The following is a 15919-nucleotide window of genomic DNA, read 5'->3' on the forward strand; positions in this document are numbered from 1 at the left end:
TGTTGGATTACCCTGGTTTTGTCTTTCAGCCTGTCCAGTGCCCATCTTCTTTGTGCTCCAGCTTACTACTAAGAAGATTTGATCCCGCTGTTTGTATTCCAGATGCTTTGTAGCTTTCATTTCTGTTCTAGGAAACAGCCTCAGGGCCCAGCCCTTCGACTAACAACCCTATCATAGAGGTGGATGACCTGGAGGAATTTGCTGTGAGACCGGCTCCTCAGGGTGTAACCGTCAAATGCCGAATCACAAGAGACAAGAAGGGAATGGACCGCGGAATGTACCCGACGTACTACCTCCACTTGGAAAGGGAGGATGGTAAAAAGGTCATATGGCATATTATACATATGAAACAATAAACAGAACAAGGAGCAATAGACTTACAGAATTGTAGAAGTGGAAGAATAATTATGGTCCTACTTTGTTTCTTCCATCCCACATCTCCATTACCTGTGAGAATATCTAGCAGTGAATTTGGTATATTCTGCAAGCTGAAAGGGTTAAAATCCTACAGAACTGTCTCCCATTGAACTTAGTACAATTTCTGGTGGGAAGTTGAATACCAGATCACACCCTAGTGCCCAGCCCTTTCTTTGTTCCTTACAGTCTTTATGATCAGCACCATGCGGTGTGCATACGGTCATTGCATTGCCCTCTAAGCATCAACATGCCAATAATAAGCTTGCACAGTTTTGTGCATTCAAATCAAAAATTTTATTTTAATATTTTCTTGATGCAAAAGTCTTTTTAAGCCACACCCTTAACAATGAGATTAAATGTATATGGTATTTATTCTATTTAAATACAGCAGAAATATTTAAATGTCCAGTTTCATTGGGGCAAGTTGTAGCCCTATGAAAATAGTCACACAGAATAAGGATGGGGTTTCTTAAACGTTTTCGTCTTGTTCCGGTCACAAATAGAGAGATACTGTGGGACCAGTTCACCCATTATCAGTGTAGTGTAGTGGACACTGGAATAAGTTCCAGGTATAGGCTGCCCATGGTCCGAGGGGAGGCATCTTGCCCTAGTGTTGGCCTGCTTTCCATGCTCTATGCAGCAGAGAGCACATCCACGTGGAAGGCCTGTTGCATATTTTATGACATCTTTTTAGGGCTGTGGACACATAGAAGTGATTTTCAGATGTCCTAGAAAAATGCTGTATGAGACCACAGGGAGAACTTTCATTTTGGTGGCTTCCCAAGTGTCTAGAAGGTTTTTTGGTCAAACAATAAGAAACATAGGAAATGGCCTTATATTCAGTCACACCATCTAACGCAGTAAATCAGGGCTTGGAAAAGTTACTTTTTTGGTAAAACTACAGCTACCATAATTTCCCCAGCCACAATGGCCATTGGGTTATACTGAACAGGGAATTCTGGTGATTATAATCCAAAAATAACATCTACAAACTCCACTCAGTATTGACTGTAGTGACTGACAATCAGAGCTTCAGCCAGAGATGTTTCCACTTTTTGGAGCATTCAGAGTTTGAACCTGAGACCTTTTGCATACAAACGTTGTATTCTGTTAATAGCTACAACCTTTCCCCCATTTTTAGTGCTCTGATGGTATGCCATAGACAGATAATCTGAAAGCATGAAGCCACTTATGCATAACACTCAGTTTTACAGTATGTGTACAGTATTGTAAACTGATGAAGTGGCTCAATTTAAGGCTGATACGCACTCTAATTTTTTTAAAAAGTAAACACTATATTCGTGAAGGCTTTCACGACTGGGATCTAATGGTTGTGGGTTTTTCGGGCTCTTTGGCCGAAAAACCCACAAGAGTGTTGTCCTCTGAAGATGCCGGCCACAGAGACTGGCGAAAAGTTAGGAAGAACAACCTTCAGAACATGGCCAAAGAGCCCGAAAAACCCACAACAACCATAAAGTAAACACTGCATATTACTTCTAAATAAACAGCAGTGTATGTAAACCATGGTGATATATGCAATGCAATGCAACACAAGGCAATTCAATGCAATGTAATACAGTGCAATGCACACTTTTATTTATTTGTATACTTGCTTTTCTCTGTGTTTTAGCCATCCTCATAATTTTAGGTAATTAATATGAGATTGAGAAAAATACAGAGGTGTTTATTCCCACATGACTTCAGGTTCCCTTCTTTTAGCTTACACCTTGTCCTTAGAAGATGTCATGCTTAGAATCTTCAGATGACAACTGATTCTGGCCTGAACTGGCATCTGTTTGATGAATACTACTCAAGCTCAAATTAAACATTTAACAATGTGTCCTACATTTAATTATTTAAATCATAAATAATAGATTGGAGAGAGAGATTTCCAGTGCTGTTTTTTTTAATCTGTTTTTGCTAACTCTCATTCTGACTGTTTATATTTTTGCTGGTGATGTTAAGCTGCAAGAAAATTAGATTCTTTTTCTAATGGTTCTTCAAATTCTGCATAGAATGTAACTTTTAAGTTTTCAAATTTCTCAGGTATTTTTGTTAGCTGGAAGGAAACGAAAGAAGAGCAAAACCTCAAATTACCTCATCTCCATTGACCCAACAGACCTGTCACGAGGAGGAGAGAGTTTTATTGGAAAACTGAGGTAAATGAAACCAAACTTCCTGGAGTTTGTGCATAGTTATAAGCCACTTATTAATATCACCCTTGGTGTAATGAAAAGTTGAAGTTTATATGAGTTCTCACAAGAATTGAGCAATCTCTGTACCTCATCCCATAATGTGGCAAGAAACTGGAACCTTTTTTCTTGTTTTTTAGAGCTCACAATTTTTAGACCCTCCCTACATCCTTGTGATTATTGTATCCCTGGGCAAGTCATTAAAATCCTGAAAATGCTTGTTCTCACTAATTTAAAGCACAAAACAGATTACTGTAGAGATGACTGGTAAAGACTGAAATTTCTTCCCACTATCATCAGTTGCCACAAAACAGACTGCAAGAGAACTCTGTATACCTTGTTAAAATAATGGTATATATAACTGTATTATGACTGTGATGTTTTAGCGTATTATTGTACAAATATGTGATCACTGTGAGTATTGCATTGTCTCTTTCTTCTTTTTAATAGTGCCTGAAGAAGACCACAAAATAAATTGGCTAAACATGTTAGTTTTTTTAAACCCTCTTTTTTATTTCTCAAAACTTTGTCTCTCTCCTTCTGTTTGTGTGGCAACTCAATTTTTTATGAACAGAAGTTTTAATAAGAAAAAGAAAAGATTAAGGGAAAAACAATAGCAGTCATCTAACATCTTAAAAGCACCCAGCTGACAATACTCCTTGTTATGCATTCCTGCTTTCTAGAGTTTGTTCTGTATCAAATTATCAAGTAGAATTGTTTTTTCACAGTCTATGAGTGATTGAGGCTCAGATGATGCCAATGAATTCAACAGCACATTGGATAATAAAGTAATATATTGTTTCCTCTCTCATAGATCAAATCTTATGGGGACTAAGTTTACAGTTTATGATAATGGAGTAAACCCAATGAAAACAACACTGAGTTTGGAGGCCAGTAATTTGCGCCAGGAGTTGGCTGCTATTTGTTATGTAAGTACTGTTCATCAGAAAAGTAACAAAATGCATTTCAGTAGACTAATTAATAATCTATACCAGTGAAGCTGGCATATGAAGCTATATTGGTCCTTCAACACCCTGATGATCGAGGAGTGACTTCCTCATTTGCTGATTTGCTATATCCCATAAATCACAGTGGTATATTTATCACAATGGTAAAAATATATTTTATATTTCTATAAATATTTATATTTATCACAGTGATAAAAATATGTATGATTTGTCACATAGAGTGACATGGGGTCAAACTAGACATTAAAAGGAATGAGCGTTTCACTAGGAGTAACCACTTTTTTGCTCCCATGCCAGAATTTCCTCAGAGGTACATTCCCTAATAATCAAATCAGTCACAAAACAAAGAATAGTCAAAGATATGAAGGCAAAGAAAATCATGTTATGATAAACTAACATTTTTCACTACATGCAAGTGCTGTATCTTCCTGTCTCACACACACAGCAGTTATTTTCAAACTGTTCTTATGAACTACCCAAATGTACACTCTGACCATCTGTAATTCGAGGACATAGTTATTTGATAAAAATGGTTGCTGAACTTAATGCTGTTCCTTTCCCTTACTTAACTGAAGTGTAGGTAACACAGTTCTACAAATCAGACACTGTTTCTTTAGTTAATTATTGGATAGCTGGGCTACTTGTATAAACAGACAACAGTTTACTACACATTGAATCAGGGGTGTTGCTCTGGTGAAAAACCAGAGTAAATGATAGCAATAATTGAGGCATTCTGTCCACAAGATAAGGAAATCTACATTAATTTTTCATTGACAGCAAAGGTTGTTGCAATGAGTCATCTAGCGACAGCACAGATGTTCTCAAGATTTCTTTACCCTTGAATGATCCGTTTCTGTTCAAGTCCTAGGTTTTCCTTGAGCCACGATAGCTTGCTGGAATGAGCATCTAATATACATGATGCAAAATGCCCAGCTCTGCACATGGTGTACTATGAGCTCTTACCGATCACGTGCTGATTGGCTGTGCCTGGGTCAAGCAGATTACTGATTCCCCTGTCCTTCTCAGTCATCCAGCCAGGTTCGAGCTGCACAAGCAAAGTCAAAGGTTGGCAGTTACTTCACAACGGATTGCCAAATGTACAGAAGAATCACAGGGTTGGAGAGACATCTGAGTCAGCATTTAATTTATAAAATGAGAAGCCTTTGCCAGGGTGGCCCTTAGATCAGGCTCCAAATTATTCTCTCTGCCTTGGAAATGGCTGCTACTAATTCTAGCTATATAACAGCTGGCTGAATATCTTCAGTGGTGAAGGAAAGATGCTCTCACTGCTGTCAGTCACTTTTTTCTTTCATACATGCCTGGGCTCAGTCCTGCTATTTAAAAATAAACTCTTTCTTGAGGTAGAATTCTTTATAGTGGCGTTTCCCATCTCTATTCTAGATCAGTAGAGTAGACTTTGGTCTAGATGAGGGGGGGTAATAAATGTAATCAATCAATCAATCAATCAATCAATCAATCAATCAATCAATCAATCAGTAAGAGGAAAGAAGAGGAAACCAGCTACCACCACCAGAAAAGTGTTGCTTGCTTATATGTTTGAAGTTATTAAACACTGCCCTTCCCTCAATGTGGGATGTGGTGGCACTGCAGGTTAAACTGCAGATGCCTCTGTGCTGCAAGGTCAGAAGACCAGCAGTTGTAAGATCAAATCCATGTGATGGTGTGAGCTCCCGTCGCTTGTCCCAGCTCTCGCCAACCTAGCAGTTCGAAAGCATGCAGATGCGAGTAGATAAATAGGTACCACGACAGTGGGAAGGTGACTGCGTTCCATGTCTAGTCATGCTGCCCATGTGACCATGGAAACTGTCTACAGACAAATGCTGGCTCTACGGCTTGGAGACAGGAATGAGCACTGCGCCCTAGAGGTGGACACAACTGGACTAAATGTCAAGGAGAACCTTTACCTTTATTAATTGGATTTTTTTTTAATTTTTGCTGTAGGAGGGGAATCCCAAACATCAGAATTAGGTTTCTACCTAATAGGTGGTTTTTAGAAATTCTTTTTTGTGTAATTTGTTTTTGGTTGCATGTGTAATCAAGGTCTCATTACAGGGTAGCTAGTAAAAACTGATTTACTGGATGATCATTTTTTTGGGAAAAAAGTTATTCCAATTAATGTATGTAATGATGGAAAACTTTCCAACTGTTATCCACTTGTTTGCAACCTGTCCAGAAGTACGTTGTCACTTAATCTTAGGGTTGCATGTTTCTTGTTGCATTTTTAAAGTCTTGTTGACCAGAATCCTGCTGGTGGTTTATGTCTGTGCTAAGTTATATTGTATAGCTTGCCGTGACAAATGGCTGCTACTTAAGGAAGTGCTGGTCACATTATGTGGTGCACATCTGCCTTGTGATCAGGCTCATGCCATGTAAATGTGACCTATGTATTTTGTTAGTTAGCAGCCATTTGCCATCAAGAATTATTCAGTGAAATCATCATCAGGATTTTGCCTGTTATTTAAGAGCAAAGTAAGCTCCTGAGTAGCTGTAAAACTTTTGGGGTTCCACTGGGATGTTGCTAACAGTCATTGATAAATCTGCAGCTTCACCTAATGGTCACTGTCAGAACTGCAGGGAGAGAGTCCAGCTTGCTAATTGGCAAGCTAGGAAAAGAACCCAGCTGTTCTTGTTTTTTTCATCAATTTCTATGAAGCTTAGGTCTTGTAAAACTTTGCAGCGGGGCTGAGTTCATAATTAACAAACAGTGCTTCCATCATTTCTGTTCTGGAGCTCTCTTTGAATGAATACGTGTGCATAACTGCGAACAAAAATATACACAGAGGCTTTGAAATTATTTCTTCAACTGTTAAAATAAGCTAGACCTTGGATAAGGACAGTGACAGGGCTAAATTTAACTGCCAGCTGCTAGATACATATTTTGCTGTTCAAACAGCATTTCATCCATCACAGCTGTAGCCAGCATGACATGGTCTGTTCCTATCAATGATGCACTGATTATGCTTTCTGGAAGCCGGACATTATCTTTTCTGCCTGAGCTTAGAAGGTAAAATGAAGCTTTTCCCCAACTATATTGGTTAGTTGTAAACTGACTTTGTAACAAAATCATTGGATAGGTTAAGAACTGTTTTGTCACCATATTGTTTTGAAAGAATGCCATCAAACGTAAAAAGTATGTGATGTTCAAAGTGTTTCTCTTCTCACGTGAAAACAGGAAACAAATGTTTTGGGGTTTAAAGGTCCTCGTAAAATGAGTGTCATCATACCAGGGATGAATATGGACCATGAGAGAGTTTCCATCAGACCACGCAATGTAAGTAATTATGTCTATTTAAATTGAATAATTTAGTGCAGCCACAATGACCACGAGTGCATTTAATCAATGACCCATCAGCCCCTTTGATTAAGGGCATGACACTCTGGTCTCAGGAGCTCTAGAATTGTGTGGATTTAATCAAGTGAATGTAAGAAAAATAACTATGATAAATGATTGGACATATCTACATTCTAATTTACAGCAGCAGGCTGACAGTATATGTGCAGACCTCCATGCTTGATACCGAGAGCCATGTAGCTTTCTCTGCAGATGGTGCTGATGATGGCACAGGATCTGTCAGGCTGGCTGACACCTTATAACACATGTTTACAGTAATATTGATTCTGATGACAGGGTGTTTTTAGAAAAGCTCAAAAAGCAAAGTGTGCTACTTATATACCACTCCACAGCACTTAAAGCACTCTCTGGGCAGTTTACATTTTAATTATGTTGGCTACACGTTGTCTCCTCCAGCAAGATGGATACTCAGTTTACCAACCTCATAATAATGGGAGGCTGAGTGAACCTCAGGCTGGCTGCCTGGGTTGAACCCGGGTTGTGAGAAAGTTTTGGCTGGAGTACTGCAGTTTAACCACAGTCAGAATCTCACAACAAATACACAACTTTTTTTTAAAAAAAAGTTTTTATATAATAAATACGTACTGGGAAAATCTTTCCAAAGATTAGTTTTTCCTTTGTTCCTCTTTGCCTTTCCTCCGTCTCTTCCTTCATCTCCCTTTTCTGCCACTTGTTTGTCCCTGCTTTGGCAGCCACCTGTCCCCTTTTAGAGTTAGTTGAGCTTTGAGAGCTGAGGTTTGAAGAGGTGGCATATGGTGTCAATTGTTAAAATGACTCGATTGAAATCTGCAGAGCCACTGTTGTAGATTTGTTAAGCAATGTTAAGCACTGATTGTGGGCACTGAGGTTTCATTCTAACATCGCCTACTGAGAACAGTAGAATAAGGAAATTTGTCAGGGAAAAGTACTTTTTGTACAGGAGGCCTTGACATTCAAACACCAATCATATGGAATTTGATCTTATTGAAGCATGTTATTCCAACCTTGTCTCTACCTGATAAATTTAAACATGCACTTCCATCCAAAGTGAAGGGTATTTTCTTTGCTTCTACCTGTGTGTTTGTTCTTGAGTGTGTTTTGGTTACAAAATTATTGTCACGTTCATGCTTTGGTGTCCTGTGAGGCTTACTTACAGAGTAGCCATGTTATATATGTGCTGTAGGAAACAAGTCTAAACAGAACCCCTATGTTTAAAATATAAATAATAACCTTGTAAGAAAAATGGGGTTCTTCTACTGGAGAAAGTACTCCTATGGCTGTATTCTAGAAGTGGTTTGGTATGGCTTTGACCATACCAAACAGAAATTTTTTGCATATTTTTATCTTTGCACATACAATTTATTTTTCATTTACCACATTCCATTGATAGCAGTATTTCAATAACACTTTTGATTGAAAATTCACAGCAGGCTGGTTTACCATATATTTCTTAAACCCACTTTAAAATACAAGTTATAAAATATGTGCAGGTAAACATAATGGCAGATAGAAAAGCCAGCAATTATATTTAAAATGTCTGGGCAAATAAAACAGTTTTAACTTTGTGCATAAAAAATAACTGACTCCTCATATACTCCAACATACAATTACTATCTCAAAACTCCTCTTAATATATATATTAAGAGGAGTTTTGAGATGGTAATTGTATGTTGCACAAACAACAAGCAGAAAATTGCCCTTTGCCGAACTGTTATATTCTTGATTCCTGCAGGAACATGAAACACTCCTCTCAAGGTGGCAGAATAAAAACACAGAGAGTGTCATTGAGCTGCACAACAAAACACCCGTCTGGAATGATGATACCCAGTCTTATGTTTTAAATTTCCACGGTCGTGTCACACAGGCCTCCGTGAAAAACTTCCAAATTATTCACGATAATGATCGTAAGTATGACTTCTTTATCTAAACTGGTTGGAAATCCTGCTCAGTTATGTCCAGTCTTTTATTAGCTGTGGAAAAAACTCTGAAGAGAGAGATCTGCTGAATTGCTTACAGCCAGAATTTCATCATGTTTAGTGCACTCTTATTTAATAGTGTAAAATGGGTATAAAACCCTATGCTTCTGTGCTTGATATAGTTTACTTTTCACTGTCTAATCCTCGCATGTTTATAATATGTATAAGGAGGGAAAGTGAATGAATGTCATACTCTCTAGACATCAAAACTTCTGACACAAAATTCATTTGTATTTTGTTGTGTCTGTAGACTTCTAGGCAAGCACTTCAGGATCCAGATATTATTGGACAATTCCTATCCTCCCTGACCATTAACCATGTTGTCTGGGATGCTGGGAATTAACCTAGGGAGTTAAGATGCCAAGTTGGGAAAGACTGGCTTAGTAGATGCTACTGAGCTAAAGATGAGGAACTAAGACATTAGCAAGTAGATCTCAGGGAGAGCCTAATAGGAGTGGACAATTAAATTTGACAATAAATGTTCAGCTCTATAATGTAGCAGTTTTATAGAGCATTAAAAAACATTGGCTGAAATTCTAAGGATTAGTGTAAAAATAGCATCCAGTCCATTCCTAGATGGCAAAGAAAGAACCGTTGCCACAGTTCACGGGTTGGGGCATGTGCATGTGCCCTCAAAGATCATGGCAAAGAACTTACTTTGCCAGCAAGGAACGGATTGAATGTTACAAATTTTCCTATGCTAAGCAACAGGATTCCGGCTGTAGTTTCTTTTGTTCTACTGCTGCTTCCCCCTGGACAAATTCTATTTACTTATTCATTTGTTTGTTATGTTTATATCTGTTATCTGACACCTTTCCTCTCGTCTCATGTAGGTTATCATTTAGATCTTATAACAACCCAGTGAGGTAGGCCAGGCAGAAAGAGGGTGTGGCTGGCCCAAGCTCAGCCAGTGAGTTTCATGCCTCACTGAGGGCTAGAACGTGACAAGGTGGGAGGAGTACGGCCATATGGGCAGCAGTGGCTTGGTCATCTTAAGCAGAGCCCCCCCCAGAGGCCCAGACCCCACACTAGCTCATACCTGTGCATGCTTCAGAGGGTACAACCCCATAGTGACCAGAACATTCGGGAAGGAAGGAAGCACTTTACTCCCCAGGAGCTCAGTCGCTATAGTCCCTCCTGGCTGCAAGGCATAATGTGTGAAGGTTAATTTCTAATGAAGCAGAACCCGTGTCCTCTTGCAGAAGGCTGGAAGCCTGCTCTGCAGGAGTACCATCGGGGCCTGAGGTTGGGGAGCCAAGGCAGGAAGAACAGGATGCCCCAGCTCTTCATGGTTCCTGCAGCTGCCTTTGGTTTCTCTATTCATCCGAGCTGCCTCTTTGTATCCTTTTTTCTTGTTTCCTGCCTCTACCCATTATAAAGACATCCGTACCATGTGCCAGATAAATGCGCAGCTGGGCAGTAGCTCAATCACTCCCCTTTCAGTTCTCTGAAGAAAACTGTCTCGTAACCTAACCTTTCCGCTTACTGGGGAGAGGAAAAGGACTCTTTCCTCCTCCTCTTCCTCTGTTTTATAGTTTTGCTGACTGAAAATTCTGTTGATGTTCATTTGTGTTTCATTTGGGGTTGTCTTTCCCAGCTGACTATATAGTGATGCAGTTCGGCCGTGTGGCGGAAGACATTTTCACCATGGACTACAACTACCCAATGTGTGCACTTCAGGCCTTTGCGATTGCCCTGTCCAGTTTTGACAGCAAGCTGGCTTGTGAATGAGCAACCTCAGCCAAGCCTCACTACAGCCAAAACTGTGCTATGACTGAAAGAAGAAAACAAAAGCTCTACTTAATTCCTGGTATCGTCAGTGGTTTCATACTTGTAGTGGGGCAGGTAAAATTTTCTTTTCTGAAAGACCAACCTTTTTTCTGGAGAGAGAATATTTTCAAATTCAGGACTTTCAAGAAATTCACCCCCTCATCTATTATCTATTTTTCTGAAAATGGCATCAGCGATGTGTAAATAGAAGTCCAATCTTACCTTTGCATTTGTGTTATGAAGATGTGCCATGATGTACTGTATCATGGCTTAAGTCAAAGCATCATTGAGACTGGTGAGTCTTTTCCCCACTCAATCCATGAAAGCTATCACAAAGCAAATCTGTTTTTTGGATTTTAAGAAGTATTCAGAGGCTGTAAGCATACCTCAAGATTACATTTAATACCTTGAGAGCTTCATGTCACCCACCTTAGAAACAAGACGGTGAGGAAAGATGCACTTTTAGAAATGAAAATAGATGGCGGTGGCATTTAGTCTCAATGCTAACACTGAACTTAATTTGTGCTCTATTGTTTAGGAGGAAGGGACCTGATGATTTTTTGTTGCTGTTATGACAAGGGATGGGTGGGGGTGTACTAGGAAGCACAAGTTAAATATTGCACAAGTCACTTGTAAGCCAAGGTATCATAGATTGTATTTTAATTTAAATCTCATTTTTCAAGTGAGATTCATTGTTCTTTTTCAAATGAAGGTGTCGGATTCTACAAAATTGCCATACAGATGCTAGAAATTATGTTACTGTATATCACAGTAGTAATTCAAACTTGGGCAATTCATTTTGTCAGAGAGAGGAGCCATGTGCTTTGCCTGATGTCTCAGGTTCAGTTTGTGGCATATTTAATTACCAGGTCAGTTACCAGAATTGAGCTGGCACACCAGGAATTGCCACCCCCAAATTTCAGTGCAGGCTATGAGGTTAGGAAGAGCATCTCTATCCCTCTGACTTTGGTGCTCATCAGGGTCCATAAGACTGGGTCAGATAGTCTGACTCACAATAAGGCAGCTTCATCTGTTTTGATGAGTTTGTTAGGGCGTTTCGTAGTATAGATACAGATTTCTTCATACAGATTTCTCTTTAAGGTGGTTGTTTAGAAGAGTCTGGAGCTATTATAAGATGTAATTACCAAATTTATCTCGCTGTTTCAGTTCTGTATTCATGTCAACGTCCAGTGACTGAGATGGGGCTAATTTCCCCCCAAGATATATTGATGGCTACATGCAGAGGAAACTTGTATAAGATAATCCAAATTGATTTCAATGTGATAAGTATATCCTGTGATAATAATGTCAGAATACAGCCTCTTACTTATCTGACTTCCTTGTTTTTTTCAACTTAAAGTACTGGAGATATTGAGTCACAGTTCTATGCTGAAAGCAGATTGGGCATGTTAACCAGGAAGGCATTACGTGCAGCTGGTAATACAAGGGAGAAAATAAGGCACAGAGGTCCCAGATGTTTCATGCAGATGGATATCAGGCTGGGAATGAACACTTGTGTACTGATTACAGGGACTACTTTGGGTGTCTGGCATGCATGTGGCTGTGTAGTGGGCAAAATGGATACATGCATGGAGTCCTGCTGATGTTCACCCAGTTCCATGCATGTAACTCAGCTTATGCTCATGTACTTATGCCAACTTTGGAATGCCGACCTTTCAACTACCCTTTTATATGCTCAAGTTGACATTTCTGTTGTGCTATAAATGCTCCACTAAGTAGGCAAAATATAATGTATTTCTTAACTTTGAAATGGCCATCCCCCGGCTAAGTCAGAAGACGTTCGCTGATCTAGTATCACATGATGGAGGAACAGTGATCCCGCCACTACTGTGGAGAGAACTAAAATAAGGAGAGTTCACCTAGCCACAAGTGCATTGACTTCTTTTATCTGTTCAGTGACACATTGCTTCCTGTGGGCAGGTAAAGGAGACGTGTCAAGATGTGGGATCCCCAAAGTGTAGATTGACTGAGAGCCAGAGCCCAAATTTTGCAGGTGTTCTCTTGCTTAGGAATGTGCATAAAACCTGATGGAGGAGGTTAACATTGCAGGCTTAAACAGAGTTACTTGCAGCCAGACTTACTTATAATTTATTTGAAATTCTGCATACCTTTGAGACACAGTTTCATGGACCTCCACTGATGTACTGCTAATTAGAATAATTTCAGCAGACATTATATTCTTGTAAGGTTGCAGCCTCAAAACACTGAGTACAAGTCAGAGAGGCTATTAATCACTATAGGAATCTCCCATTGGCCTTTAAATCTTAACCATTCATCTGAATTATGAAATTTAGTAGAGCCATTAGGCTAAATCAGTCAACAGTTACATAAGTACCAGTGAGGTTAGTGGCTGTCCTGTAACTGGAAATGACAATTGGATTTAGCCCATTGAACTCAGTGTCTAGAATTTAATTGGTATTCCCTTTAAGGCCCTTTGAATCTTTGAATTCCCCATTCAGAAATTGATTCAGTGGCTCTCCTCTGACTAAGACTAGAAAATAGATGTTCACCAATGAGCTCTAATTTAGTCATGACAGATTCAAGCTCCATTGATTTCAATAGGTCTGCTGTTAGCATAGTTATATGTCTTTATCTAACCCGTTGTGTAATAAAAAAAATTACAATCCATTCTAGTTTATAGCTCTTCAGTGACTGGAAAGGGCTCATTATAAGGACAGTCATCTAGACTGTGTAATTTTGTTCATTCAGCTGAATCTGTGCTGTACATAGAACAGAATTAGCTGAATGGACAAAAATTATTCCTTAATAAAATGGAGATAAGGAGAATTCAGTGGACAAGTCAGTGCATGGACTAATACTTTTTTTCTTCTTTTAAAAATTTGCTTCATTGCTTCATTTTGAAAGTGAAGGGGGGTTTATTGGAACCATCAGGAACAATGCTTTCTTCATCCTTTGGATCATTCCATTAAAGGATTCTCAAGGCTTGCAGTTCTTTCTGTAAAATGAGGGCATTTCCAGTCCATTTGCCCCACCTTGTACCACCCTATTTGTCCTACAGAGCATAGATATATTGGAACCAGCATCTAGAAGCCAATCCTCTTCCCCTTCCAGAACTTTTTGAAGCAAAAGATAAATGTGGCACTGCATCTACAAGCTTATCCCACTCACTCACCAATGGTGTGCTCTTTCTAAAGCCCCATACTTCAGCTTTCTTTTCTTTCTTCTGCCCATTTCTCATCCTTCTTCATAGTGAGGAGAGGAGGATGAAATACAGGCAGACAAGGTACCATTTTAGCTCTTCCCCTCCACTGATCCTAGTTCTGCCTACTCTCTTCTGCTTCTATTCTTTCCTCCAGTCTCTCCTTCTGCCTTATGTGTGTGTGGTTTATGGAAGCACCGTGGAGTTAATCCCACCTCCCTTTTGAACAGGTAGCACTACGATCCTTATAATAAAAACAAGGGAGTGGAGAATTCTTACAAGCTCCGGCCAGTTTTAGACTGTGAATGGAATGAAATTCCTCTGGCATAAAGAAGAAAAGAGCATCAATCAAGCAGCAGGATGCCTTGTGTCACCACGGACAAAGGTCCACATTTTAGCACCAAAGAACTCGAAGTTTTAGTTTAGAGTTTGATTTGGGGGGATATGGTGTCAGATTTTGAGGTGGAAAGGTGCAGCATAACTTTACTTTTGTTACTGCTCTGGTTGAAAACAAAAATAACTGCCAAAAGCAAGCTGAGGTACCTTGTTAAACCCCCCCCCCCCACTTTAAGCCTGAAAATACATTCAGTAAATTCTCTCAGCCTCAAGCTCAACAGCTAAGAGTCTTAAGGAAGTCAAACTTTGTAAATGCATCCATCTTGTGAAGAAATGTGGAATGGAATTAAGTTTTCTCCTTTGTAATACTAACTTGGATTTGTGTTGTTTTTTTAAAAGGAAAAGGGCATGCAGAGAGCTTGGAAATTTTGCTTTTTAAAACTATGTCTCATGCCACCTATGCTGGCTGAGGAATTTTGCAAAGTGTAGCACTCCCAAGGTAACTTTTACCATAATGCTGACATTCAAGGAGGATAAGAATATCAACAACTCTTAGTTATGCTCTAAACCAGTGGTTCTTAACCTTGGGTTACTGAGGAGTTTTGGACTGCAACTCCCAGAAACCTTCACCACCAGCTGTACTGACTGGGGTTTCTGGGAGTTGCAGTTCAAAAGCATCTGAGTAACAAAGGTTAAGAACCACTGCTCTAAAACAACACCTGGGGGCAGATGCAGTATGTCACTGGACATCTGCTTGCTTGGATGGAAGGACAGTGAATTCAGAAAGTCTGAGACGCCAATCTCTCCTAAGAGCTCTACAGACTTTTATAGACCTCTAGGAAAAAAAATCTGTAAACCTTTATCTATAGATCCCTAAAGCACAAGAGCCATGGGAGAGGGATTTCATGCCCAAAGGAATTTGGCTGACCATTGTGATGGAGGAGATGCTGGACCAGATAAGTCTTTAACCTAAGCCAGCAAGAGTATTTTATTTTCATGAATATTATTTCTTGACTCTGTTCAGTAAAGTTTATTGTTTGGATGAAGTACTTCTAGCAGTTTATATTTTACAAATGAATTTAAGAACACAGACCACAATCCAATATATTGGACATATTTTTTTGTTTTCTAAGGTAGTGGTTATGCGCACTACCAACGTCAGTGGTAAAATCATGGTGTGAATACATTAAAGACCTGTTTGAAGGTAAGAGACCAACAGAATATATTGTACTAGATGTAGATACAGAACTGTGTGCTTGCTTTATTGACAGTGAAAAAAACCTTGGACAGAGGCCAAAATGGCAGCTTGCTGGAATTGCTGGTTTACAAAGGTCTTAATTCAAGATATACAGTAGGACCTCCAAGCCCCTCCCTCCATGGATGCTGAAAAATATGATATTATTGAACACTATACATGGCATGGTCTCTGGCTTCCTCTATTGACCACTTCTCATAAATATACCCTGGAAATACATATTTATATTTCTGGGTTTTTTAATTTTGTGTTTTCAGGCAGTGGATAAATGAATTAGCGGATAGTGATTTACTATCATTTGGACTGTGGATTTATTGTGCAATGTTAAGAATTGCTTGGATTGAGAAGGTGAACAACGAAGAAGTATCAAGACGAATGAAGACAAATAGGGGGTCCTACTGTATGTGTATAATTAGTAAGCTGTTCTGTCAATAAAACAATTGCAGTGAAAGTTGAAGATCAGGTGACAGAA

The 15919-nt window shown here is 39.3% G+C and overlaps 1 protein-coding gene across 10 annotated transcripts in view; it reads left to right on the top strand.

The window, feature by feature from the left end:
• TUB (TUB bipartite transcription factor) overlaps window positions 1-14070 on the top strand; it is a 173327-nt gene extending 159257 nt beyond the window's left edge. For all 10 annotated transcript variants that reach the window (XM_020801424.3, XM_078383906.1, XM_078383909.1 and 7 more), the window contains 6 exons: window positions 132-323; window positions 2464-2576; window positions 3424-3538; window positions 6771-6869; window positions 8662-8833; window positions 10503-14070. In XM_020801424.3, the coding sequence (XP_020657083.1) occupies window positions 132-323; window positions 2464-2576; window positions 3424-3538; window positions 6771-6869; window positions 8662-8833; window positions 10503-10636 (825 nt within the window). In that variant the 3' untranslated portion in view covers window positions 10637-14070. The remainder of the gene's footprint in view (window positions 1-131; window positions 324-2463; window positions 2577-3423; window positions 3539-6770; window positions 6870-8661; window positions 8834-10502) is intronic.
• Window positions 14071-15919: the final 1849 nt, after the last annotated feature.

Source organism: Pogona vitticeps, chromosome 1 (assembly GCF_051106095.1).
Source record: "Pogona vitticeps strain Pit_001003342236 chromosome 1, PviZW2.1, whole genome shotgun sequence".
NCBI lineage: Eukaryota > Metazoa > Chordata > Lepidosauria > Squamata > Agamidae > Pogona > Pogona vitticeps.